General features: G+C 35.8%; 9 protein-coding genes across 9 annotated transcripts; 3 read left to right on the forward strand and 6 right to left on the reverse strand.

The window, feature by feature from the left end:
- Window positions 1-9: 9 nt before the first annotated feature.
- Window positions 10-777, reverse strand: RO3G_05691 (uncharacterized protein; the record flags this gene model as incomplete). The annotated part of the gene is made up of 2 exons (XM_067660281.1): window positions 10-427; window positions 476-777. The coding sequence occupies 2 exons, from the start codon at window positions 775-777 to the stop codon at window positions 10-12; spliced, it is 720 nt and encodes a 239-aa protein (XP_067516382.1).
- Window positions 778-2,041: 1,264 nt separating this feature from the next.
- RO3G_05692 (uncharacterized protein) lies at window positions 2,042-4,274 on the forward strand (the record flags this gene model as incomplete). The annotated part of the gene is made up of 3 exons (XM_067660282.1): window positions 2,042-2,236; window positions 2,308-3,465; window positions 3,531-4,274. The coding sequence occupies 3 exons, from the start codon at window positions 2,042-2,044 to the stop codon at window positions 4,272-4,274; spliced, it is 2,097 nt and encodes a 698-aa protein (XP_067516383.1).
- Window positions 4,275-6,173: 1,899 nt separating this feature from the next.
- RO3G_05693 (MAP kinase) lies at window positions 6,174-7,984 on the reverse strand (the record flags this gene model as incomplete). The annotated part of the gene is made up of 13 exons (XM_067660283.1): window positions 6,174-6,345; window positions 6,392-6,546; window positions 6,598-6,719; window positions 6,763-6,909; window positions 6,958-7,029; window positions 7,081-7,216; window positions 7,264-7,298; window positions 7,362-7,386; window positions 7,438-7,570; window positions 7,617-7,669; window positions 7,723-7,809; window positions 7,854-7,899; window positions 7,956-7,984. 13 exons carry the CDS (start codon window positions 7,982-7,984, stop codon window positions 6,174-6,176), a joined length of 1,212 nt encoding a protein of 403 aa, XP_067516384.1.
- Window positions 7,985-9,649: 1,665 nt separating this feature from the next.
- Window positions 9,650-10,584, forward strand: RO3G_05694 (uncharacterized protein; the record flags this gene model as incomplete). Its single annotated transcript, XM_067660284.1, has 3 exons — window positions 9,650-9,927; window positions 9,976-10,171; window positions 10,225-10,584. The coding sequence occupies 3 exons, from the start codon at window positions 9,650-9,652 to the stop codon at window positions 10,582-10,584; spliced, it is 834 nt and encodes a 277-aa protein (XP_067516385.1).
- Window positions 10,585-12,766: 2,182 nt separating this feature from the next.
- On the reverse strand, window positions 12,767-13,068 carry RO3G_05695 (uncharacterized protein; the record flags this gene model as incomplete). Its single annotated transcript, XM_067660285.1, has 3 exons — window positions 12,767-12,772; window positions 12,813-12,866; window positions 12,946-13,068. The coding sequence occupies 3 exons, from the start codon at window positions 13,066-13,068 to the stop codon at window positions 12,767-12,769; spliced, it is 183 nt and encodes a 60-aa protein (XP_067516386.1).
- A 1,578-nt stretch (window positions 13,069-14,646) lies between these two features.
- On the reverse strand, window positions 14,647-16,012 carry RO3G_05696 (uncharacterized protein; the record flags this gene model as incomplete). Its single annotated transcript, XM_067660286.1, has 4 exons — window positions 14,647-14,931; window positions 14,992-15,683; window positions 15,737-15,931; window positions 16,006-16,012. 4 exons carry the CDS (start codon window positions 16,010-16,012, stop codon window positions 14,647-14,649), a joined length of 1,179 nt encoding a protein of 392 aa, XP_067516387.1.
- Window positions 16,013-16,415: 403 nt separating this feature from the next.
- Window positions 16,416-17,700, reverse strand: RO3G_05697 (adenosylmethionine decarboxylase; the record flags this gene model as incomplete). The annotated part of the gene is made up of 2 exons (XM_067660287.1): window positions 16,416-17,376; window positions 17,426-17,700. The coding sequence occupies 2 exons, from the start codon at window positions 17,698-17,700 to the stop codon at window positions 16,416-16,418; spliced, it is 1,236 nt and encodes a 411-aa protein (XP_067516388.1).
- Window positions 17,701-20,137: 2,437 nt separating this feature from the next.
- Window positions 20,138-21,545, forward strand: RO3G_05698 (uncharacterized protein; the record flags this gene model as incomplete). Its single annotated transcript, XM_067660288.1, has 3 exons — window positions 20,138-20,737; window positions 20,801-21,349; window positions 21,399-21,545. 3 exons carry the CDS (start codon window positions 20,138-20,140, stop codon window positions 21,543-21,545), a joined length of 1,296 nt encoding a protein of 431 aa, XP_067516389.1.
- Window positions 21,546-21,815: 270 nt separating this feature from the next.
- On the reverse strand, window positions 21,816-24,443 carry RO3G_05699 (uncharacterized protein; the record flags this gene model as incomplete). Its single annotated transcript, XM_067660289.1, has 5 exons — window positions 21,816-21,832; window positions 21,931-23,310; window positions 23,370-23,672; window positions 23,725-24,031; window positions 24,129-24,443. 5 exons carry the CDS (start codon window positions 24,441-24,443, stop codon window positions 21,816-21,818), a joined length of 2,322 nt encoding a protein of 773 aa, XP_067516390.1.
- Window positions 24,444-27,110: the final 2,667 nt, after the last annotated feature.

Consider the following 27,110-nt stretch of genomic DNA (forward strand, 5'->3'; position numbering starts at 1 on the left):
CGGGAGCAGTTAGTATGGGCAAGGATGATAATGAAATTCTTTTTCTACTGCATTGATGATTAACCAGATAGAAGGTAGTCTCTCTGGTGTGAATACGGGTTCATAGGTTTTTAGGTTCTTGAGCATAGGATCAGGGTGTGGTCCATCCTGATTTTTAATGATAGGCAAAAGTGTATTGGTTTGATCCTCTTTGGGTGGGATCAGGTTGGTTAAAGAAGGGGACAAGGAGGATGGCTGTGAGACGGGTTCAAGCCAAGGGCTCTCTTTTGGACCTTGGTCAATGATCGCCTTTCTTTTTTCCATCAGGATGCGTACCTGACGGACTCTTTCTTCTGCAGAAAGTTTATTTGAATTGAACGATTTCTGGTGTACTTTGAGATGGCGACGTAGGTTGGATACAACAGAGAATCGACGACCACATCCTTTACTGTAACAAAGGTTATTATCTGAATCATCTGTCTTCATCTTCATTTACCTTGAACATTCATAAGGTTTTTCACCCGTGTGTGTATAAGAATGGGTCTTTAACGCACTGGGTCGACTGAATAACTTTAGGCAGGTAACACACTGATACTGATTTTTATGGCTGTTATGCCTAATTCTGTTTATGGTAAATGATGTTTCTTCAGGTAATGAGTGACAAGAGGATAAGGGAGAAGAGAGGGTACTACTGAAAGACATACGAGAGATTGTGATGTAAGCTTCAGGTGAAGAAGACTTGATGGTTGAGAAATAAGAACTAGGATTATAATTTTGACAAGTAAATTGGCTTTGCATTTCAAGAATAAAATATTTTTAAAAAAAAAAGAAATCCATTTTCACCTTCTTTATTTATGTATTTCATACATTACAATCTTGATTTCTTTGTACAACTCTAAAGGGGCGTAATCTTTTTTTTTTTTTTTTGGGATTGTTTTAGAGTATAATGAAATTGAAAGGTGAAATAGGAGGTTGAGAAGTTGAGTTTGATAATGAAATCTTTTTTTTCTAAATCATACTTTTCAGTATCATGACCTCAGGTCTCTCAGATCCCCAGTCGGGTCTCCGAAACTTACATATCGGAAATTGAAATGTTTAGGTATAGTGCTCTAACCTATGAAATACTTCACTTTTACAAAAAGTAAAGTGCGATCGGGTCTCTGATATCCAATGTATCCTTTGTATACTTTGATAACCAATAAAGTGCTTGAAAAGCTTTTTTATGCAACTCAGCTTTGCTGTAATAGAAAAAAAAGGGGAGTGACAGGGCAAGTACAAGAAGTCCTTTGACGTTTCATATAAAAGCCAAATTTCTAATATTGATTGGTGCATACGGTAAGCTACATTATTGTGACAAATATCGGTTGTTAGGGATTGGATCCTCATATCAACAATTGAAAAATATACACTTTCTTTTTTGGCAACTAATTGCCAATTTTGCAAACATATCTCTTCTACTATTTGTTAAGCATTTCAATTGAACAATGCGTTGAAGAAAAATAGCCGATTATAGTTGACATTGATAAATACATGTCTTAATACAAGATCATAAGTAAAATACGAGTTTATTTAAATAAGATTATACAATTGTTTCCAAGTAAGCATACTCTATTAGAATATGTATTGTATTAATGATAGTTCTTTGATAAGAAGTACCAATCAAGATAACAAGATATTTTCTGTTGTCAGTAACCCAATCTAATGTCAGGAATATTGCTAATCTTTCATATAATTGAAATAACACCTAAAATAACGTTATTCAAATCAGTGAGTAATTCCCAGAATAAAAGGTAATCTATGACAGACATACAAAAGAACAAATGAAAAGTTTTCATAATCATAATTAGAGATAACACTTGCTAAAGTACCTGAAGATTAGAAGAACGCTTACAATAGAAGATATCAAGCCACTCATTCAATAAGATATAAATACTTGCCTTCAATTAGAGTAATTTTTACTTTAACTTAAACTGAAATAAAGATCAGTCTCAAAAAGTACCTACATTGCTCTTTGTTTTTGCTTTTATCTCTTACTTGGTTATTATTACTACTATACGACACAATGAGTCACGATTCAAACGCTGGTCCTTCTACTAGAGATAATGATATCGCTCTTCCAGATGCTGAACATTATGAAGACATGATTCGAGCCAGGCTAGCAATGGATAAAAATACGCAAATGGTCATTGCTGAAAATCAAACATATCGTCCCAAGAACACGACTGCTGCTTATAAATCTAAGCAAAGAGAATGGTTTGTAAGTTAAAAGCTATATGTTATAAAGATTGTTTGGGTGATGATTTCTAAATTGTTTGAAATTGAAAATAGGAATGGTGCGCCAATAAAGAAAAAGTTGCGGATGGTACTATTGTTTATGACGCAAAGCTAGCTTTCTTTCTCAAAGACTATGTTTTGACCCGTGGAAACAAATTCAAGAAAAATGCAGATGGATCACCCGCACCATTGGGTAGGGAATCAGTCCTTGCTTATGTAAAAGCTGTGGTTGATTTATACCATCAACAGGTAGAAGCAGGATTCAATAAGCATACAATGGCAAGAGGACCTATCGTGAAGCGCTTTCTTGACACTCATACCAAAAAGGAAGCAAGACGCAAAAGAACCGAATATGAGGATCGTGGGAAAAATACTTTGAATGATGGCTATACAGATCAAGAATTGCTTCGAATCAATCAGTATTTTTTGATTCAAAACAACATCTTTTCTTTGAGAAACAAAGTCTGCTTTTCTATGAGCCATGCCATGCTTATGCGTAGTGAGACTGCTCTTGGAACACAGCTGCCAGATTTATTCATCATGGAACTCAAAAATCAAGGCCCCTCTACTTGCTTTGCTATAGTAGCCACTATAACATTTGGTAAGACTAATAAGGATGGCAAGATTCAATATGGTTCTGCTCTTCGCCATAGGGATGTTGAAGTTTGTCCACATGGCGCTTTTGCTCAATATTTTTTTTCCTTGTTCCATCATCAAAACCTACCATTTCCAAACTTCTCGACTCGCCGTGATTGGTATGATACTTATTTGTTTCCAAACACTACAGGGGATGGGTCAATTACCTATAGTGAACAAGCCAAGATTTATAAACAAGTGCTTAGGTATTGCGGTGTTCATTCAAGCAAGCTCACTCACATCAACAGAAAGAGTGCCATTAATATGGTTGCAAATGAAGGTGTCTCTGGAGACCAACAGAGACAAGTTGGACGTTGGGGTAGCGATAGAATGGTTGGTTGCTATTTAAGTGGCCTTCCTGTTGATGCCATTAAAGTGCTGGCCGGGTTCACTACTCGTAAGGGTGATTACTTCATCAATCGTGGTTCAATTGAGCCATCAGAAGAATTGCGCAAAATGGTGTTTCCTTGGATTGAATATTGGAGAGAGAAGTTTTACAGGAAGGAAGTTGAAGACGATATTGCTGGGCCAAACTTTTTAGATTTAATGGATTATTTAAGAACAGTTTTTTTGCAGGTAAGGATTATTTTTTTTACAAATCAAGTCATAATGCTTACGATATCTAATTATTTTTATCTTAGGACTCAGTGGTGTTGAAGGGAAAATACCCCGGAAGCTTTATTTGGTCCCACAGCATCTTTGATACTGATATTTACAAAGACTATGAAGAGCGTCTTTCATCTGCAATCGCTGCCAACGATGAGAAGTTCAAAATGAGCCAACATCTGGAAGTTTTGTTACCTGAAGTCGCAGCAGCTATGAAGACAGGGTTTGACTCAATGAATGCTATGCTGAACATAGTCCAATCTCAGAATCAACTTACTTTGAATGCAGTCAAGCAATTGGAAGCAGAAAACCGAACCATGCTCGCTGATTCTTTTTTGCAAATCTCAAACATGCTAAGACAAGGTGATGAGAATACACAAATTCAACAAACATCAACCATCCTTCCTTCCTCTTCTGTTCCGCTGTCATCTATTCCTTCCCCAAGTGCTGCTAACTCAAGAGGTCTACCATCATTCAAAATGAGTAGAAGTTTGATAAGCGTGACAGATGTATGGCGAGAATACTCTGTTGGTCTTGCTGGAAAGCCATCTATCAAGTCTATGGAAGAGCAGTACGGTGCAGATTGGCGCAAAGTAGACAACAGAACCGAGTCTAGGTTCTTTACTAGACGTCTTCCACTGTACAAGAAAATAGAGTCGCTGTCAAATGAAAGAGGTATAAGCTGTGAAGAAGCTGCACAATTTCTTGAATTCAGAAGAGTTTCTGACAAGCTTTCTATCAACCAAATGTGCAGGTTAGTCGCAGATAATCAGATTTAATTATTGAAATGTTTTTTGTTTACTATTGAATTAATAATAAAGTAATTTATTACAAATATATCATTCAAATGAAAGCGTTAAAGTATCAGCAGGAAAGCGGGATTTAAAAATTTCCAGAAACAAAGTATTTCACCATCCGTCCCTTCCCCCCAAAAAAATGAGGGGACCGCGTCGGAGACACTGCTATTCTTGAAAAAATACCCTCACAGTATTTAATGTGATAATCTAAATGAGACAAGTTCAGAATAGGATGCAGATCGAAACACCAAATTTGGGAATAAGCTAGTGATCCACTTCCATCTGAATTCCTTTTTTGACAACTAAAAGTAGGCGTTTTTTTTTGTGTTCCGGAGAGTAATGACAAGTGGGTCTACCCTGATTGCTGTTTTTTTTTTTTAACGCCCTTTTCTTCCTTTCTGTTTTTGGCTACAACTTATTTCTTTCTTGCATGTCTGTGTACATCCTATACTGTCCCCTCCCAATCTCTTACCTTTTCTCCTTCTTTTATTTACCCTTTTGATGTCAAAAATATTAAAGTTAAACTTTTGATAAAAAGGAATATTCGAGCTCCCTCTCTCCTTTTATGCAATCTAGACTTGTCTTCTTTAGAAGCAAGTCTATTTGGATTGAAAATCATTACAACTACTCTTATTTATCCTTCTACTGCTCATCATTCCCTTTCTCTTTGTTTGTTTACGTTTTTAAAAAAGAAAAACCGGCACACACACACACAAAAAAAAAAGGACTGTTCGTATTCATATGAACGAAATAAGAAAGTTTTCTTTCATGTAAAATGGCGTAAAAAAAAATAAATGTCTTTGTTCTTTACATGTTACTTTACTCTTTGCGTAATTTTTAAACTATTTTTCTTAAATGTTCTATCACAAGAAAGGGGGTTTATGCCTTTTCTAGAAATTGTCATTTAAAAACCATCAACACACACGCACAAAGTATGTGGCGTCGCAGATGAGTGCTTTACATGATGAAATATGACAAAAAGAATTCTTTGCCTACTTTTTTGCTTCTCATTCACTCATCCTTGTCAATCGGACTGTTCTCTTTATGCGTTTTAACATCATCGTTTCAGAACCTTGAGATATCTTCTTAAGCCTATCATGAACATCATGTATCCTCACGAGTGATTTAAAAGATAGTTTGTCTAAACCAACCTTCAAAACTACAAACTCCCCCCCCCCCTCTTTCTTGGTTTTAACTCTGCAGGTACAGTGATTATAAACCAAGGGATGTTAATGACAAGGCTAAAAGGGAAACAGATTTAAATGTTCTTTTAGACTCAAGCTAAGGAGGAAATTGACTTTTTGTTCACCTCTTCTTTTATATTGCTTTAGGCATTCCTATCGATTGAGATAAAATCATTGTTCCTGAATAAACTTGCTCAAGACTTGAAAAAGACCCTTTCTTTGGACCAGTGATCAATAAGGGGGAGGGGATGTTGCATAAGTTAACCATCTTTAAATGGTCTTCAATCCATCGCTCCTTTATGACATTTTCAGCAACTTGTCAACTTTTGAAATAGCTTTGGGAGCCTCAGGATAAAGATACCTATGCTCATCAGAACAGTAACGTTCTTCTTCCTCCTCTTTCCCCTCAGACAAGATCTTTCATCAACAAAACGCGTACACAAAATAAACGCACGATAAATTCAAAAATCTGTAAAAAACAGTTACATCACTCACTGATCTTGATCTCATCTGTTCGCTTTCTCTGTCTGTGATGCAAAATAGAATAAAATCGTATCATTTTTTTTTTCTTGGTCCAGAATTGTATATTCTAATTTATCATTTCAAGAGCATTTGTTATTTACCAAAAAAAAAAGAAGAAGAGGGAGACGATAAAAAGGTATAAATGAAAAAAAAAAATATACAAAAATAAAATTATTTAAACAGCACCACTCAGCTCTCTTTCTAATTCATCTACTTCCATATCACGAATCGGGCGATGATGTACAGCACTTTCAGCAATGCCACTTACACTAGAATCTGCATGACTAGCTTCTTGTGTAGCTCGAGCTTGAGCAGCTGCTAGTGCTTCACGATCTTGTGCAGACATACTATGAAAGGTGAACAAAAGCTCGACAGCATCCACCATTCACTTACCTTTCTCTTCTTTTCAAGTTTGCACCGGTATTGATCGGAAGTGATTGTTGCTTAGAAGCCTTGTAGGACATGACTTCTTGTGCAATCATGCGACTCATGTCTTCAATAGAATCTGCTACTTCAAATGAGAAATCAAACGTCTGATTATGCGTTGGCTAGAAAGGCAAAAGATGAGCTTTCGTATGTTCCTCCTCTTGTCTTCTTACCTCATCATCTTCATCATGATAAGCACTCAGATAGGGATGAGCCAGGGCTTCTTCTACAGTGATACGCTTCGAAGGATCAAATTCCAACAGCTTGTTTAAAAGATCAATGGCCGTAGGATTAGCTAAATAGAGATGAGTAAATGAAGTGTGTTTGAGTGATTTTACCTCTGGGATATAAATTCTCAAAGGGAATTCTAGGCATTCTGGGTAAACTACGAATATACACTTGGGCTCTTTCACTTCCCACTCTGCACAGGGTTTCTTCATCTGGAGTACCCAATATACCAAGAATTTGATTCAATTGGTCGACATCTATACAGGATCAGTTTGTATCTTTTTATGTATCATTCATCCTCTTACAATCTCTTCCCTTGAAAAGAGGTCTTCCACCCAACATTTCAGCAAAGATACAGCCAACAGACCACATGTCGACTAAAAAGCGTTTTAAAAAAAAGTGTGTCCTTGTCGTGTTTTGATACTTACTTGCTTTAGTATAACTTTGAAAACTAAGCATGATTTCTGGAGCTCTGTACCATCGAGTGGCAACGTACTCTGTCATGAATCCAGCATTATAATCCGCATTATCAGAATATCCACGAGCCAAACCAAAATCACAAATCTAGGATGAGGATCAATACAACAGACTGTTTCTAAATCATCATTTACCTTCAATTCACAATCAGCATTCACGAGTAAATTACCTGTCCATGATCATCAGTTCTGTTTTCCTTTTTGCAAAAAGGAATTTAAAATGCTCTTTTTACCTGGTTTTAAATCTCTATGTAAAACCTAAATGTGTCTATGTTTAGTAAAGAGTTTGATATATAAAAAAGCAATTACGTTTGCACTATGAATGTATTTTAATCCTCTACAGATTTGATATACAAAATATTGAAAGTGAGCATCAGTCAAAGGTTGACCGGATCGAATGATTTGATGAAGGTCTGCTTCCATGAGTTCTTGTACGAGATAACTAGATTAGATGTGAGTAAAAGGTATAAGAGCATAAGATAAATTACATTTCATTAAAGTCTTGCAAGTTGACAATATCCATATCAAGTACAGAAGTAATCTAAGAATGTGAATAAGAAATAATGAAAAACATTGTTTTTATCCATTCGTTACATTCTCATGTCCATTAAAGAACTTGAGTAATTTGACTTCACGTAAAGCTCTTTTGGCAAGTATAGTTTTCTCAAAGATACGACAAACCTAACTTACTATAAGTAAACTATTAGCAATAACAAACTACTTGCCTTCTTTATCGCGACTTGGTCTCCTGTTGAGTTATCTTTAGCAGCACTAAGATGACAACATGAATGAGAGTCAACTCATTAAAAACCTTTTTTTTTCTTTACCAAACAACACCATAAGCACCTTGACCCATTTCACGAATAAATTGATATTTTTTATCAACAATAAACTGTTGATTTAATACAGGAAATGCTTGATAATTGGCCATTGTTTTGTAAAGTAAAAAAAAAAGTGAAAGAGAGAGAGAGAGAGAGAGAAAGGAGAAACAAAAAGGTTCCAAAAATAATCCAAGTAAATTAAAGCACCGACTATATAAAAATAAGGCCCTTTTTTTTTAATACTAATTTTTCTTGCACAACCCTAAAAAAGAAAGAAACATTGACCAAAGACACGTGTGTATGGTTTGAAAGGTTTCTTTTGTAGTTGATATTAAAATCATGCCATGGCATTGATCCGCAAATCAGTTATTTCCAAATGTGGAGAAGTTCCCCAAAAGGAGTAGATGTATTTCATTGGTGGAATGATGACTTGTACAAAGAATATCGGGCATAATTTTATTAGCCAATCAGAAATAAATATTAAACTGACAATAATGCTTTATGCTCCCTACAGAATAATAAAAACAAGATGTGTCGATGGGGGGGATACGGTGTGTAATAAAGATGGAATAGTATTGTATTCAATCCACAGTTTTATAGAAAAGAGTAGTTAATGTGAAAGATGATGGTTGATTGGAATGAATTTTACAAGTGGAATGATTCAAAAGAACCCTATTTGATTTATAGAGTACTTTATAAACAACACTGGCCTTTCATATAAAATACAAAACAAGTGGATAAAGTATGTGTTCATTCTAGATCAAATACTGTTTGCAGAAACCCCCCCGATTCCTTCTAATGGATCACATTGTTGTGAAACTTTTAATGTCCAATAAAAAGGATTTTAATACGTGAAATGAAGGCCAAGTAAAGTGCTGGTTTGTTAAAAGCATCAAAATTAAAGTAGTACAATTATGCATTCTGCTTGATTATTAGTTCTTATTCATCTAATCTTATCTTCTTTGCGTCTCTTGGATGACATAAAAAAAATTTATTTTATTTCGGAGTCAATTTTATAGGAAAAAAAAAAAAAAGGGTCCAGAAACAAAAAGAAAATAACAAACATGTTCCAGTTGAGGCGGACTTAATGAAGTATCGTTTGAAAGGAAATAGTGACTATAAAAAATGCTTTTATAAAAAAAAGTATATTTTTATTCTTTCTCGCCGAATCAAAATCATAAAATGGATCATCAATTGGTTTAAACCTTTTTGTTTGGTACAACATGAGCTATTTTTTTTTATTTCTATTCCATCCTCTTCTTCTCTCTTTTTCTATTTCTTTCTTTTATTTATTATTTGTTGAATATAAACCAAGACTTTTGGATAAAATGGATTGTAATCACTCGTTTATTCTCTTACAATAAAACAATCTGATAATCTCAATGTTTATCCGAATCAGTTGGTCACCGAAATATCGGAGTGCAACCAAACAAAAATTTTTTTGGAATTAAAACGATTGGCTGTTATCGTGGGAAATGTCGGCTCATGGTCAAAGTTGAACAAAAAAAAAATCTTTCTTTTTTTTTTTTTTTCTGTGTATAAAAATATTATGTAAAGCATTTCATTTCCCTTTTTTTTCTCCTCCCCTTTTTCTCTCTCTCATTTTTTTTTTTTTTTTTTTTTTTTTTGCTTTTCACTTTCCTTAATTTTTCCAATTTAATTGAGCGCGTTTTCTATATTAAATCTTCTGTTTTCGTTCAATGGTTTGTGCCACTATGATTCATGAAGATGATATTATAAAATCTCCAACACAATTAGACATGGAAGAAGATGAATCAGAAGAAGAGTTATCTCAAGATGACACACCTTGCTCATCATCATCATCATCCACTTCATCATCGTCTAACAACAACAAACGACCTCAAGCATTATTTCTTAATTTCACTTCAGATCTTTCACCTCAAAAGATGAATAAGAAAAAAGCAAAGCCAAAGAGACAGACAGCGTATCGTGTTAATGGTGTCAATATACTCAACAGGTAAGATGAAATGATGGTAAAGATGAATACTAAATAAAAATAATATAGAAATAATTTAGATAGTAAAACAGCGATTGAAAGAATACAGAGAAGACGTGAAAATCATAATCATGTTGAACGTCGCAGAAGAGATAATATCAACAATACAATTTATGAGCTATCAAGTGTTGTGCCCAATGCTGCTCAACCTGGACAAAAACCAAACAAAGGAAATATTTTAAAATTATCTCTAGACTACATCAAAGTAAACATCCATCCTCTTTTATTTCATTTCTTATTCATCCTTCCCTCTCCTAGGAATTACAAGCAGAAAATAACGCATTAAAAGAAAGATTAAACTCTATTCAACCATCCACATCATCCACAGCACCCAATTCAACTCCTAATTCACCCAATCGATATATAAATAGTCTTTCTGTACCTTCTTCTCCACTGAAAGAAGACCAACAACAACATTTACCTACTCCACCTCTTGTATTACCAACACCCAATCATCCTATGCCACCTTTTTATATTCCTCAACCGCCTCCATTTGTTTCTAGGCAACAAAACGGTCTTAGACCTCTTCTGCCTGCAACCAATAATAATACACCCATTTTACCTTCGCTTCGTATGAGTGGATATGAAAAAATTTATGGAAATGTTTGTCGATATTAAAAGAAAGAAGAAAGCAAATACCCTTTCTCTCTTCCTTTTCCCCTCTCTCTTTTTTTTTAACTGAACATATGTAAATACGTAGAAAAAAAAAAAGATATGCATTAAAGTTTTAAGTTATATTTAATGGAAAGCAGGACTTGATTGGGTATATAAAAGCTATTTTTATGAAATTTGTTGAGTAATGTGAGTTACACTAAGAAAGGTTCTATATTTTACAATTATGTGAAACATATCCATTTTTTTTTTCTTCAAAAAAAATACGTTATGAACTGAGTCAATTCTTGAAGACATATCCTTCTCAACAGATCCTATCGAATTCCTTCAAGGTTCTCGTGCTTACTTGAGCATGATAAATGATCAAATGAATGTTCTTCAGATAGTTGTAAATGGAACACAAGTAGTATTGGGTTGTACTAGGAGCTTGATATTCAATGTACCCTTACCGCCTACAGAACAATCAAGTTTCACTTCATCATCCATATAGACATCTTGCACATGCTCCAAATCATCATGATCAGTGACCGAGAAAGCAGCATTCGATATGCTTGATCAATCCATCGATTCAACTTGACATGAATACATGTATAACACTTTGTCATCCCAAAAGCACCCACTGAAAACAAACAAGAGTCATGGACGGTCATCATCCTGTTAAAAAAGAGTAATCCCTTTGTTAGATCAACCTTGTTTTATTCACGCCTTTTCTTTGTGCAAGCTGTAGACTTTCTCTGAACAAAAGCACATGGGTGAACAAGAGGTCATAGCTAGTAACAAAATGTGCATCTAAACTGTGACTGGACTGGATGAGGGTGATCACGGTAGATTCAATACGTTTTGAAGTCTTTCAGGTAGCGGACCCTGGGCTCACACACCTTTTGTTCTGCTCACGCTCTCTTCTTTCACTTTGCCCATCTTGAAAACATTCAATTGCAACCTGTCTAAAGCGTTGATACAACAGGACTAAACCATTCACCCTGTTTGAAAAAGAGGATTCATGACTGACTGGTGCATTTATAGACAAGATTACAACTCATAACACAGCTTTTTCATTCAAGTCACCGTTTCAAACACTGCATGGATTGCAACACGGTGAACTTCATCGGCAAACACATCAGCTATGCTGCAGTAGAAGTCAAGAGGGATCAACAAGTCAATGGTATTGTATCATTATGTCTTCTTTTTTTTTCTCTCAGACTCTATCCAGTTTGAATTTTGTAGGGTAAAGTACCTTGGGCGAAACATGATTCCTACAATTGAAATTCAGTTTTAGAAAAGCGGTTCAATGATGTCTACCCATACTCAGCATCTTGTCTGAACCGTCAACCATCCTAGTCAAGTCGGATGGCTAGGCTGAAGTGGCCCCCCCGTTTTTAACCACTTATTTAATACGAACCCGACAAAAACTTTCGGCTTAAAAGGGATATAGAAGAAGGGGACTGTTGATCTCTATCATGCCTTCAGCAGGCATTATTTGTGATTTTAGAAGGACTTGAAAACCGGATGTCTAGGTCGGAGTGAACAATCCGTGGTCCTGATTCGACACAGACAAGCATATTGACCTAGTGGGTAAATAAAAACCTGCTTTGAACCCTAAAGGGCCAACAGATAGTTTAGGTAAATGTGTATGATAGACACGCAGTGATCTGTTTACAGTGATTGGGATGATCCAAATGCTCTGAACTGTTGGATTCTCGCATGATTATTGTTCAGCAGAATAATAAAAGACTCTTTGATAGGTTCAAGAAATTGTTTCGTCTCAGCTTCATGAAACAAATAGACTTATTTTCTCTCTTTCTAATCATCCCCCTATTTTCACTTACAACAGCTGCTCTTCAGAGTATATGACCATCAAATACCTAATACCATATAATGATCATGTTTAGCACTATTCAATCTAGGTTATCTTTTTGCTGTACTATGCTGTTATAGAACGTACATTAAACTTTTTTTTTTGTAAAACAATCTACAGCTTCCATAATGGTTCTAGTAGTAGAAATTTAATTTTAAAAAGAAAACCATGTAACGAGTCTTTTATCGTGCAACAGCAGAAAAAGAACTCTTTTAGGTAACAATCATGCTTTTCTTCTCTTGTATTCACTGTCTTTTATGCACTAAATGGTACTCTTTTATTCTTGACAATATTTATTTTTTTCAATTTTAATAAATGAACTACAATACGTAGTCACGTCTATTAGATACTTGTATGATCGTATCACTCTGAAATAAACCTGTACGACTTTAAAATCACGTTCTTTAGAGAGGTCTTTTTGCCAGTTGCCAATCTAAAGTTTAATTTTTTTTTTTTTTTTTTTTTTTTTTTTTTTTTTTTTTGGCAGTGGTTATAAAGGATGAGACATCTACATTTAGACTTTGAGGAGAGTGAGCACACTTGAGTGATGGTGACGGATTATGAGCTTTCATAAAATGGGCTAAAAATGAATCAACTGGAAAGTGAAAGGCAGTGCTCGCAGCCCGTTCTTCCATTTTATTGTTTTACTGAAAACTACTACTAGCTTTATATAATGTCAGTTTTACAAAGACAGTTTAGGATGATAACAAATCCAAATATTTTGGTGAACTTGTCACTAAGGAAATGATGAAATTGGTGTGTATTAGGATGGTTTTGTTCAGAAACTATGCTTGATGGAATATTCAAATTAGTTTATAACATGCTTTATTATATTGTTATTTAGAAAAGTCTAGATTTCATTCTATAATGCATCCGTCTATATTGAGCACGGCTTCTGAATCTAACACGAGATTCCATATTTAGTCAACAGTAATATTTTATATAGAAAATGAAGGTGAATAGTCTAGTCTTCTTTCGCAGCATGGCAATCGATAAGAGGCCTACTAGTTCCATCAGGAAAGTGGTTAAAGACTCAAATGTGAACCATCCAACAGACCACCTTGTACTACCTTGTCGTTTTGTCATTATATAGCAATGATTCACTGACTGATGGACCTATTTTCATCATTATGACAGCCTCCTTTTGAAATTTATAATAATAAATAAGCAAGCTCAAGATTATACAAGTTTCTTTATCCAAAGACTCACCTCTATGAATTGTCTTGTTATCCACAATCCACCGTGCATCGCTCTGAAGACAGAAAGGCACAGACTTTATTCTGTATGGCTGACGTAATCATTCTTGTTGGTAGCATTGATACTTGATTATCCCTTTCCCTTGTCATACCTTTTTCCTTTATGCGAGAGTAAGATGTAGGTTCCGATTGATCAAGAACAATCATCCTACCAAGTGCCACATATAAATATGGCGTGAGATTCTCGTCAGGGTTGTTTTTGGATGGTTTCTTTTACTAAAGACGACGTTAGATACCATATAAACAGAAAGAAATAAAAAAAGATATTGATTCATCTTTACTGGGCACAGCACATCCTAAAAGCTATGCAGTGACAACTTTAATCAGTTTGGGATAACTGATGCCTTTCATCTTGTATCTGAAGTTCAATATGAGTCAAGCATCGACAACCTGTCAAGCGATGAGATTTAATTGTAAAAAAACCAAGCCGTGTCTGTGAAACTTGTAGAAATGAGAATTTAAAGCAAGTTAATGATGATTTATAAAGATGATTTGACCTTTTTTCCAATCAACTTATTTGAACCGACGGCGTATTTTGTCCAACTTTGTGGGTCCGAATGTGTTTCCTAAATTATCCTGTCCTACCTGCCAATTTACATCTCTTTCTCCTTTTTTTGTTTTTTAATTACAAGTTGAACGATTGAAATAGAAATGTTATTGTATGATTTTATATCATCTAAAAAGGTCTAGTATTAATCTATTCACAAGCCATCTCAACTGCTGAGTATTAGAAGAATCATCGATGATTCAAAACGAATAATATCCATCGTAATCTACACATGCTTACTCTTTTTAATGCAAGCCAATAATTCCGCATTTTAATAACATTTTCTGTAAATGTACGATTGCTTTAATTACATATTTTTCTGTATAAAAAAAAAGCCTGTGCATCTTATTTTATATTTTCTATAGTAAAAAAGAGAGAAAGAGGGTATATGTTTTATAAAATTGCTTCTTCTACTCTTCTGCTTCTATTGCAGATGCTTCTGCTTCAGGATAGGTTGAAGATTCTTGTAATAGTTTCTCTTGTTCTGCTTTTGCCGCAGCTTCAGCAGCTGCATCTGCTTCTCTTTGAGCCTTTGGAATACCAGAAAGATATTTCCATTTGGGAATGTTTGTACATACTTTCTTCATATTTTCAGCAGCGGGTGTATACCAAGTTCCTTCGATAACGTATTTTCTTGAATACCTTAAGCAGACTTCTGTTCTATAATTAGCATACAATTCCTTATTATGTACTCTCTAAAGTATGCATTGAAAAGGGAGTGTTATTAAAAATGGTAATAAATTATGATTATTTACCTCTCTTGTACGATCATGGTTTGCATACTTGTGAGATTGATGAATAAGGAAATCATTAGGTAATACCCAAAAGTCAACACCAGAAACAAAGATTTCATAAAGACAAGCGGCCTTATTAGCACCATAGCCAATAAATCTTTCATCACACCAAGGAGTTCCTTCCTTTTTATAAATCACATAAGGCTCATAAGAGTATTCATATTCAGTAACAGGATAAGCCTGATTGGTAGAATACCAACGAGTGTAATTCGTCGCACCATGGCCACTCACCCAAGCAGAGTGAAATGAATCCAGCTTGGCTTCTTCCACCTCCTTCAACACCTTCTTCTTTTCTGTAGGGAATGTTCGCCAATCCAGGCCATCCTTTTGGTCGAGGTACTCGAACGCAGGTACCACAAAGGCAGTTTTGCCCGATTTGAGCTTGGCAGCGAGTTCCGCATTTTCCCAGATGGATTTCCTGAAGTCTGTACATAAATGGAAATCAACATCCAGCATCATTAAATAATCTGTGCGAGTGAATAACTTGGCAGTATTTCTCCACATGTTGAACTGTCGATCGTATTTGTCCACAATCAAATGAACGTCTACAAAGGCTTGCATGTCTGGGTTTGATTTATAAATCCTATTCAACTCCCCAATCGTCTTGGTTTTTTCTTTATTGTCCATGACATGAATGGCTGCAGAGATAGGGCCTAAGCAATGCGTAAATAATTGCATTTTTCTCTCTTTTATTGTTATGTGTTACCTTGGTAATTGGTTGCTAATCTACTCAATACATGAAATCGGTCACGGGTCACCAAGGTTGCCAAAGTAATATCTTGTGTGTTATGAACCTTGGTTGCCTTGAAATAATATGGAATAACATGGTCCATCCCCATACTGCTTGCAAATATTTTGGATGACATGAAATGATGTGAGATTGTATGAAGTGATTTACCACCTAAAAGGAGAATGAAAGGAGAAGGGGAAGGATGAGTGATTTTAGTCTTTATATAAAAAAGAGTATCAATTTACCTTTCATGGACCAAGTCGTAGTTTTATCCAATTTTTTTTGTTTTTCAATATTTTCAAGTCGCTGCAAAATTTGCTGCTTTCTTGACCATGATTCATCATTATGAATAAAGTTGTTATTTAAACTGCCTTTATAATCAACAGATGAATGGTGGATAGAGAAATAATGATGTGTTGCATAGACAAGCGATATGACAACATAGATAAAAATAATATATTTCGCTAATCTCGATACTTTTAAAGTAGGCTCTAATCGCATCTTATAAATTAGAATAAAAAGAAAGAAAGAAAAATAGAAAAAAAAAAAAAGATTTAAACAGGATTTTAATAAGGAGAATTAATTGAAAGGAGATAAATGTAGTACAAACATAGTACAATATTTTTATAGCAAATAAAAAATTTTTTTTATTTCATTATTTCTCGTAATGACCATAAACCAAGTCATAGCCGTCAAATTCATATAGAATACGGTTGGTTCTTTTATAACCATTTAAGGCAGACATTGAATGAACCATATGGCTATGACTGTGATGTTCTTGATGATGAGAAGTAAAATAAGTGACAGTGAAAGAAGTAGGGTCAAAGACATTCAACACTTGACTGATTAAGGCCTCGATCGGTCTTTGCTCATGTGCGTGCGATTGTTCGACGGGTATGTTACTTTCAAAAGAGGCATAGGAGCACTGGGGTTCCGGTGTCACGTGGAAGGTAAAATAACGATCTTGCCACAATCCATTGCTGGAATAACCGCAGGGTTCAAAGAGGTAAGAGTCAATTTGGGCTTCAGGATAAAGTTGATCGATACCAGTCTGTCTGTCAACCCAGGCACCACCTTCAAGACCAGCAGGTGTCTCTTCAGGGTGATGATAAAAGAATTGCCTCATCTTTTCTTGATTTAATCCAGTCATATGGATTTCTACGGTTTGATCGGGATATGAATGGCCTGCGTTACCAAAAGGTGAGGGATCTTCAGAATCGGAGGTGGCCGGTGTACTGGCTCCGCTTCGGACTTCATGTTCCTTCATCACGCTTTTTAAATAAGGGTTCTTTTGGTTTCGTTTATGTAAGACATCATCCAGAGGTTTGGTCAAATAAAGATGCCACTGGTCTTGAAGTTCTTTTCCAATCTTGTAACTGGACCCACCATCAAAGTACTTTTCTAAAAATTCAATTTCTTCTTCCCAAGAGCGGTGAGGGCCCACTTGACGCTCAGGAAACATGAATGCCTTTCGAGAATAAAACACGCGCCAGACCTTTTCAAATCCACAGTATTTTCTTGCGAGCTCTAGTAATCGAGGAACAGCGTAAAGAAGAGTGGTTGTACCACATGTTTTTAAAATGATCTTGTGTGGGTACACAAACATAGAAGATTCACTGGTAAAAGTGTCAAAAAAATTTTTCATTCAACCCATCCAGTTCTTACCTTAACACATAAGCATCCACTTCCTTGTTTGAAATCATGTTCAACACAGTACATTTAACAAGTGATAACATTTTATCCAACATGGGTCGAGGGATCACTCTTAATCCATCTGGACGAAACACACCTTCTTCTTCTTCTTCGCCTGATGACAAATCTTGATGATCCTTCATACCTTCAGGAGAGGGAGAAAACCAGATCTCGAGCAATTTCTCTGGGCCTTCAAAAGCTCCTTCTTGAGCAGAATAATTTTCACCAGGTGTGTAAGAGTTAACCATATGTACTAGGGGGGACGAAAAGGTATATAATATTGTACGCAACTAAAAAATCCACGTACAAGGGCTGTTTTATCAACGGTTTCTAGCGAGATGATGGGCTTGACTGTGACGAATGGAACGTTCAACAGCCGAAAAGGTTTCTTTTTTAAAAGTGTAAGAAAAAAAAAAGAAAGTGTGAAAGGGATCCTTCAACCACTGGAAAAAAAAAGGTTTTTTCAGTTTTTAGTAGTCGCTCTTTGATTGGTTCAAATAAATGTGACTTTTAATTTTATGTGACTTGAAAGAAAACAAGTACAATTGACTCGTGCTTTTTTGTTTTCTTGTATATGCAACGCAGTAATAGAAAACCTGATGCATTAAAGACCTGACTACACATAACATTTTAGCATCATTTAATTCTTGAGATTAAAATAATAACATTTTTTTCTGAACAGCAAAAACCCTTACTGCTGCAAACGCGCATACTTTTCTATTTAATCAAAACCCTTACTCCTACAAATGCAATTACCTGAACAGCAAAAAAACAAAAACAAAAAAAAACCAGGATTTCAGTAAATCCCTTTTGCTTGTGCTTTCTGCTAAAAGTGCAAGCTTTTTTTTTTTCTTGTTTTGATGCTTATGTCATTTTAATTTGTCATATTCCCTTTTGAATAAAGTTCTAAAGCTTTAATTATTTATAAATATTATTAAATTTTCAAGAATAAAAAAAGAAAAAGGAAACATGAGGCGCAAGAAGGTTATAAAAAAGGACAAAGCAAAAAGTAATAGCAACTGTTACTTTCACTGTAATAATCCACGGCAATGTATCTTGATAAGTTTACTATCATGAGACATCACTAGAACGTAAGCTAAAAGGGTCGTGTTCAGAGTTGCGAATGAAGCAAGAATACCAAGAAATACCAGGAGATTTAATTAATCTCAACTGTAGGAAGAGTGACTTGAGATAATGATGATAATATTAGTTGTTAATTTGTATGACCATAATACTGTTTAAAGTTCACTGATTAGTTTATTGGTTCTGAAATATAAGTGTTCGTTCCAAAGTAATCTTATTCTATCCCTTTCCTTCAGCACTTTCATAGACTGAACAATAAGAGTTATTTATATAGCACCACAAAAGCTTATTAAAACGCTTAGGCACCAAGTTATCAAATGCTCTGAGTTTATGGTTTATTTATATGGAAGTTAATGGTGATAAAAAAAAGTTATATAAATAGATTGCTTTAAATAAAATCCTTGAATTCCTTTATTCTTGAGCTTCTTGTTCGTAGGTTATATCTATCATTGACTCCTATCTTGCTTTGCTTTTTTTTTGTTTCAGTAAAGATCAAGGTAGTTTAATACAGAATAACATTTATTGAATTGTTTTATGTTTTGAGAAGTTGGTCTAGTTCGACATCGCGATAAGCGGTGAAGAATAGAAAGAAAGAAACAAGTACGGTATTCCTATAGCTGCGATTCTTGGCATACATTTTTATACAACTTGCATGATTTTCGTTTTCCTGCCTGCTGTTGTTGTCATTCCACTAGACGTGATAAGGTTCAACTGCGTGACTATTCACTCATCAATGTAGTCTCGGTATATTCTATGTTTACCCTTATGTTATAACAAAGGCTCTGCTTGGACCATGGTTTACTCGGATTGAATCCTTTATTGCCTTCACATACAGCATCTCCTTTTATTCCAGTTTCTATTCTGTTATCGTAACTGTCCGGGTCTGAAAAAGGCATCAGTAGTTAATGGACACCGCTCTCATTTTTTGAGGATTTACTTAGCCATTATGAGATTGTTATTCATACATGGTAAAGACATCACCTTGAATATAAGTTCGTATTAGTCATTTAAGTAAAGAAAGTAGAGTTCTGTGTCATTAACATCCTTATTATATTAAAAAAAAAAAAAAAAACTGTAATTTCAGCTTCCCTTCTGACCATAGGATTAGCTACAGAATAGCAAAGCGACTGCTGTATTTGGAGTACCATACAAAGATGCAAGCAGACAAAAGAGTATGATTTGTTTATATGATAAAGGCATATGTCTTACTAATAAAAAGCATAACATTAAGTCCAAGCATAATCGAGCAGAAATAATTTAGTATCAATTGACTCATAACATTCTTTTGATACAAAATATACAAAGTGAGACATGAATTGGGCTAGAAAATTCTATTTTCAATACAAATCAATGCGTGATAAATCCAGTTTTTATTTTAAAGTTGAAGTGCAAAGACTATGGTTTATGGTTTATAGCAGGATTCTGTACACGCCCAATACATTGTATTTTCATAACTCAATTTTTTTAGCTGAGGAGGAAAAAAAAAAAAAGCCATCAGCGACTGTCCTATCTGTCTCTTAAAACTTGTGGCTTAACACTCTACTTTTTGCATAACTCTTTTTTTCCCTTCATTTCTTTCTTCTTTTCACAAGCACCTTTTCCATGGCAACCGAAGTAGCCTTATCCGCCTCCAGTACTGACAACACGATTCACGTTTGGGACATTCGTTCTGGCTCCAGCCTTTTCTCGTTCAAACAAAGTCAGTCACTCAAGGGTGGTTTAACTGTTGTGTCTAAACCAGGCAACGGACTCGAAGTGGGATCTGTTGTGTCAGCTCAAACGGATCGTGCGATTCTCAACGTGTATCAGTTTCATAAGGATCAAGTGATGCACAAAATGATTACAAGTGAAAAGATGATTAGTGTCACCGCCTCTCATCAGGGTCAGTATCTGGCCGCTGCCACAGCCGCTGGTAAGGTGTATCTGTGGCATATACCCACAGGTCACTTGATGCGTATGTTTGAGGCACACTACAGACCGATTCATCGCTTGGTATTTAGTTATGATGACTCAACCTTGTTGACAGCGAGTGAGGATGCCTCGGTCAGTGTTTGGTTATTGACTCATTTGGTGGAAGAGGACCGTCCTGCGCCCTTATATTCTTGGTCAGATCACACATTGCCTGTGACAGATGTCTATGTAGGTCTTGGGCAATTGTCAAGTGCACGTGTATGTACGGCAAGTTTGGATCATACAGTCAAGGTGAATAAAAGGAATACGCTATGTTCTATTTTCATTTTTTTTACTCACCTAAAAAGATGATAGCTTTGGGATATGGCAACAGGTCACCTCTTGACAACCTTTTTATTTCCTAAACCGGTTTCTAGTGTATTAATGAATCCTTCCGAAACAATGTTATTTGCAGCCTGTGAAGATAAGATTTACTCTGTCGATCTTTATAAACGTCGCCAAGATCAAACCTACGAAAGCATTGGAGGAATGGGTCGAGTGGAATCTGTGGGTATTAAAGATCAGCATCAACAACAAAACAAGCCTAGTCTAGGCTCTATCTTTTCTGGCCATACAGGAACCATTCACAGTATGAGTTTATCATTTGACGGAACACTACTTATATCGGGTGCAGAGGATGGCGAATGTATTGTGTGGGATGTGGCCAGTCGACAGAGCTTAAGAACGTTCTCTTTACATAAGGGACCTGTCACACACGTCTCTTGCTTTTTACGTCCTATTGAGTTACAACCTAATGCTTCAAATACCTTGCCTATGCCTTGGGCGCCACTGAAGCGTATGATGTCTACATTTGAAGAAGAACGTCGCAGTACCTCTTTACACATCATTCAAAATACAGCCATGGTAAATAAAAGAAACATCAAAGGTGTTCGCCATCTTATTTTTTTTATAGGACATGTCAATTCACCATCAACCCATCGAAGAAGGTAGCTTTTCTTCAGAGTCTGAAAGACACAAAATTAGAAAAACCGTGTCAGATTTACGAGAGTTAAAGGTAATTAAAGCGAATGACATTGAAAACAATATTTTAATATGCTGATATAGCCAAGTGATACAAATGAATCATTGCAGCAACAAGTAAATTCACTTCGATCAGAGCTTTTACGTGTGAATGCACATTATCAAAAAACAAAATCTTTACAGAAACAGATGTATGATACAGTTGTAGATAATTTTATGAGTCAAAGAAAACAAACCAAGAAACGAAAATTAGAACAAGATGAAGACGACGAGGAAGAAGAGGAATAATGAAAAAGTAGCTTCAAATATTTATTAAAAAGCCCTTTTATTATTCTCTCTTTACATGATTTTATTTATAGATTATTGCTTTATATATAGTTTATACAAATTTTTTTGTGTTTTCTTTTACAATTTAAGCTCTGCTAAAATTCTACTACACATGTTTTTATATTGCCATGAGTTACCGCCAACTCTTCTGAATTGCAATCCATGCATTCCCAACAACCATGGTACTTTGACGATATAAATTTCGAATCGAACAACAAGATCTGGAACGGGCACAGCCTGGTCCTTTTGATCTACCACTTTCTTTAAATCAATGCTTGGCATATGCACACACTCGAAACGTCCTTTGCTTTCCCGCCAGCGGACATCAATGCGTTCAAGAACACGAATAAGATCAGAACGAATGACTGAAGGATGCTTGGTAGAGGTGGTTGTGACTGAGAAAAGGCCTTTAAGAAAGACAGGCTTGATGTCTTCATCGGCTGTGCCTTGAGCTGTTGTTTTGGGTTTGATGGGACTCTTTGGATGATATTGCACGTCTAATGGAGATTGACCGACAGTCATACGGCGAGGTGTGCTTGATTTTTTCGGTCGCTGAACTATGTCCGGAATTTCTGAACGAGGGACAAGTGGAGTGGGAGCATCGGCTGCAAGGGATCGTGTGATAATGGGTGGTGGCAGTGATGGTTTATTGTGATGTGCAGAAGGGATCTGAATGGGTGTGGAGACCGTAATATCTGGTACTTGTTGACTTGCGAGTGGTTTTCGTTGCTTGTTTTCATTTCGAGACAAAACAAGGCTTAGTCTGCGAAAGACATTGTCATGTACTGCTTCTGTAGGTTCGGCTGTATTGTTTTCATTTTCTTCTTCTATCGAACGTCGATTTGATTGTGATGTCTTTGAAAAGAGACGACTGAGGCCCATGTCAATGATACTCTGACGTTTGTTGTCTGATTCAATATTCATCTCATCTTCCACACGAATATGTGTCTTGCCCTTCTTGTGATAAGAGATGCCAGAAGGGCCGCTGATGTCCAATGGATGGTTGACAATCATATCAGGTGAGGTTACAGGTGGACCATTCTCTTCAAATAATTGTCTTTCGGATGCTAGTCGTTCACGTTCCATACGCTCCTTGACAAGATAGTAAATGGAGACTAAAGGATGATAGGCGGCTGGAATAGATTGAGGATCCTCGTTTGGCAAAACAAAAGATCTTGTGTGAGGTGCAAAGCGAGAAGCAAGTTGATTTTGACGATGGCTGCGATGAGTTTCAACAGTGCGCTCAAAAAGGACCTGAGCGGCCACTTGATATTCTTCTGAAGTAATGATGGATTCAAGTTTTTCTTTGATTTCTTCTTCTGTGCCAAATTCAAAGCCTGTCATTTGTCGAACAACTTCCATGTTAATAGGTAATGAAAGAGGTAAACGATCTGGCAAGTGATTATCAATAGGTCCATCATATCCCTTGTTCATCCAAGGATGGATCATAAGTTCTGAGAGTGTTGCTCTATGGGCTGGGTTGATAACAAGCATACGAGACAAGACACTTTTGCAATCTAATCAAAGTAGTATGTCAATATGGTTTCATCTATATTAGCAGTATCTATATTATTACCTGTACTAAGATGAGAAGGATAATCAACTACACCTCGCTTAATCTTTTCATGTAATGCAGGCATATTTTGATCATCAAATGGTACTTTGCCACAAACCAAGACATATAAGACAACACCAAAACTCCACACGTCTACTTCTGGACCAGTATAAGCTTTTGCATTTAATAATTCTGGTGCAGCAAAGTAAAGTGAACCACAAAATGTGCTTAAACTTGATCTGGGAGAAAACAGATTGGACAAACCAAAGTCAATGATCTTGATATTTCCATTCTGCGAAATGAGTATGTTTTCGATCTTCAAGTCTAATGATGTATATTTTAATTTAAGCCAATAATAGTAATAAGAGAGTCTAACCTCGGTGCACAATAGAATTTCTATGACAATAATCCAAAGCACTTAGGATTTGTCGAGAAAATCGCCTGGATTGTCTTTCTTTTAATTTGCCGTGAGAAATAATGTAATCCAGCAATTGTCCGCCATTGACATATTCCATAAACAAATAATAATACGGATCGATAATAACCATCTCTTTAAGGCTGACAATATACGGATGATGTAAGAGTAGCATGATGCTTGCTTCTCTTAAAGTCCTAATCTCTCGATTTTCATCCTTGTGTTTATCTTTATTTGGTACTCTTCTTGGTACTATCTTTACTGCAAGCTATTTAAATGAATATGCAGTGAGCAAAATATAGTTTAATATATCTAACTAATAAAATAACCTTATCGCCTGTTGTGTTATGTAGTGCTAGCCGTACTTTTCCCATAGATCCAGATCCCAAAGTTGCCACTAAACTGTAATTACCAATAACTCTTCTTGGTTTTTGAAGCCGTTCTGTAATATTGCTAGTTTCTCTTGGTGGTTGTTCTCTTGATATTCTTGGTGATAAGTTGTGTGGGGAAATATCACCCAGATCGGAATAAGGCGGTAATTCTGACGGTACAGGTGAGTCAACCAAGATCTTGTTTCCGTTGGGTCCAACAACAAGTCTTTCTTTTTGCAAGTCAACACCCAAGTTCCAGTCTTCCATTTGTTGATTAATAGAGTCTTGCTCGTTAGAGTGGGAAGACATTATTATGTACACGCAAAAAAGAAAAGATAGGGAGAGAAAACAAACAAATAAAAAATAAAAAAGAATTTAAGATAAAAAATTAATCGGGCTTGAAAGGTTTCTGTTTCTATGCAGTATTTCCAAAAAAGTAATATCGCACGAAGGAAAATCAATGTCGCAAGTCTATAAAATTAATGTCGCCTCGAGCGAATTAAAAATATCACATGCGTCAAAACATATATCGCTTAATGACGTCTTCAAGCTCCCACTTCTAACATGTCTCCAGTGGAGATGATATCATATCTGAACTGCCTGCTCTATGCTGATGATGTAGTTCTCATCGAACAACGATCGAATATGGTTAACCTATTGCAGAAATGTGAAAGTCGTAGTATGCAAATGGGATATAAATGGAATTCATCAAAGTGTGTAATTTAAACATTCACATGGATCCTATATCATATACACTTTAAGGGCAGTCCTTGTCACGGGAGATCACATTTGCATACCTTGATGTTCCATTCAAACTTTGTACACATATTTACCTAGAGGAACTCATTCTATGCAACACCCATAAGGCTCTTGTCACGATGAACTTGCTATCATCTCCTCTGGTTTTTCCACGCTTCTTTCGACTGTATTTTATGCACACATAGTACGACCACAGCTCGAATATAATTTGGATATCTATTGCTTCACAATCTCTCAACTCCATACTCTTCAAGAAGCACAAGACACCTGTACCAGACGTATTTACGGCACTCGAGGAAAGACATCCACTAAAGTAACACTCCATCTATCTAGACTACTTTCATGTCAGAATGGGTCAGTATTCTATAAACACAGCTCTGCTTTCATTATCTACATCTACTCAAAGAAACAATGCTTAATCGCTTACAACCGTACATTCGATGAACTAGAGGACACCAATGGTATCTCCTGTCTAAGACCTCGCTTTGGAAGATAGCATCATTCACCACCGAGGAACTCGGTACTTGTATAATGGAGGCTACTAAACGGCATTTCCTACAACAAAATCTGAATAAACGCCAGCAGAACCGAAACTCTGAACTACTTTCTACCTGTCGGCGATCTGTGTCTCTGGATCCCATTATGTGGCTACTTATGTCCAATGCAGAACGTAGTCGCTGTATACCGTAGAGATTAGGCTGACTACCTGGTGACAAGTCTGTACCATGTTCCAAGCATCCTACACAATCCCTCACAAAGAATCATGCCATCTACTGCCTTACTAGCACTGACGCTTATTTATACCCGACTCTATAAAAGATCCATTGCCATTCCCTATGAATAGGCTCCCGCTAGGTCCTTCATATCTCTCTGGGTAACCCTATTCTGGTCACAGCGATGGTCGATTAAATACTTCATACTGAACGAATTAGACCAGTTGCACCATGACAAGCTGATTCCTACCAAGCACCCGCATGGTCGGAAGCTTTTCATATGTCTAAGTCAATTCTTCTAACTTTCCTTTGATGGCTCCACTCATTCTCTTCTTTTTTACATTTTTATCCTTGATCCCAAAGGGGGTTTACTTAGCATCAGCTTAATGCATTAACCTGGTTGGGGCAAGTATCTATTATTTTTATTTTTATGCGCTCAATAGGACCTTATACAAAAGATTATATTTAAACAAAACAAATATCGCTTGTTTAATAGAAAGAGCTTGGTGGTGACGGGCCTGATGAACAATGAATAATGAGAGCAAATAATAGTAAGATACCGAATGCTTTGACTTCGGAATACTTCATTCATTCAAAGTAAACTTTCAATCATAACCTCAAAATCATTTTTGAAGAATACTTCTTCAGAAGAAACTTGTTCCCGCTAATATATAAAGGCTTAAAGTCTACTTTCTTATATTTAGCAATATTGAAAAAATTTGTAAGTACTATTATGCTTGGATAATTAAAAATAGTCCACCCGCTTTCAAAGTTGTGATTTGATTTCTTTTTCTAGTTTTATTCTGCGGAGGAGGTTACCAAGATTGAGGCTATTTGTAAAGGAGGTTGAAACTGACGCCATAACCTTATTTGAAAAAGGGGCTGTATGTCAATAAGACCCCAACTTGTCAGGAGAAAAGATAATAGTTATTTAAACAAACAAATAATGTAGGTACTTTTCAACCTCAATCACAATTCTAATAAATCAACTTACAGCTCTTGCCTAAAAATAGAAAATCTCGTGTAATTCATTTCAATAGACTTATCAATGCATATCTACTAGTAAACTCTAATATGTCTAATTGAACCAGGTGGTTAGCAATGATTTTGCCCTGTAGTCGTGTTAAAGGGAGTTGATGTCCATATCTGAGAAGCTTATTGCCCCTCCCCAACTTTTCAGCAATCATTTTGCGTGTTTTTTTTTTAACTTTTCACCTTGACCACCGCTTCCTTGAAAAAAAAAAATCTTGTTGTTTTCCTCTCTCCTTTTGATGATAAATAAAGCAGTAAATTGAACAGCTTTGATACTTACGATATTAGCTACATTCATCGTGAGCAACTTTCCTATCATAAAAAAGAGGGTCAATCTTCAGTTTGACCGTGGAACTTCATTTTTATTTTGATAACAAGCTCGCAGTCAATAAATATGTGAATTGGTGTTCTTATGAAAATTACTGTGGATTAATAAAATTGCCGCTGCTAGTAAACTTTCAGTTAAAAAAAA

The sequence above is a fragment of the Rhizopus delemar genome, genomic scaffold (assembly GCF_000149305.1).
Source record: "Rhizopus delemar RA 99-880 supercont3.4 genomic scaffold, whole genome shotgun sequence".
NCBI lineage: Eukaryota > Fungi > Mucoromycota > Mucoromycetes > Mucorales > Rhizopodaceae > Rhizopus > Rhizopus delemar.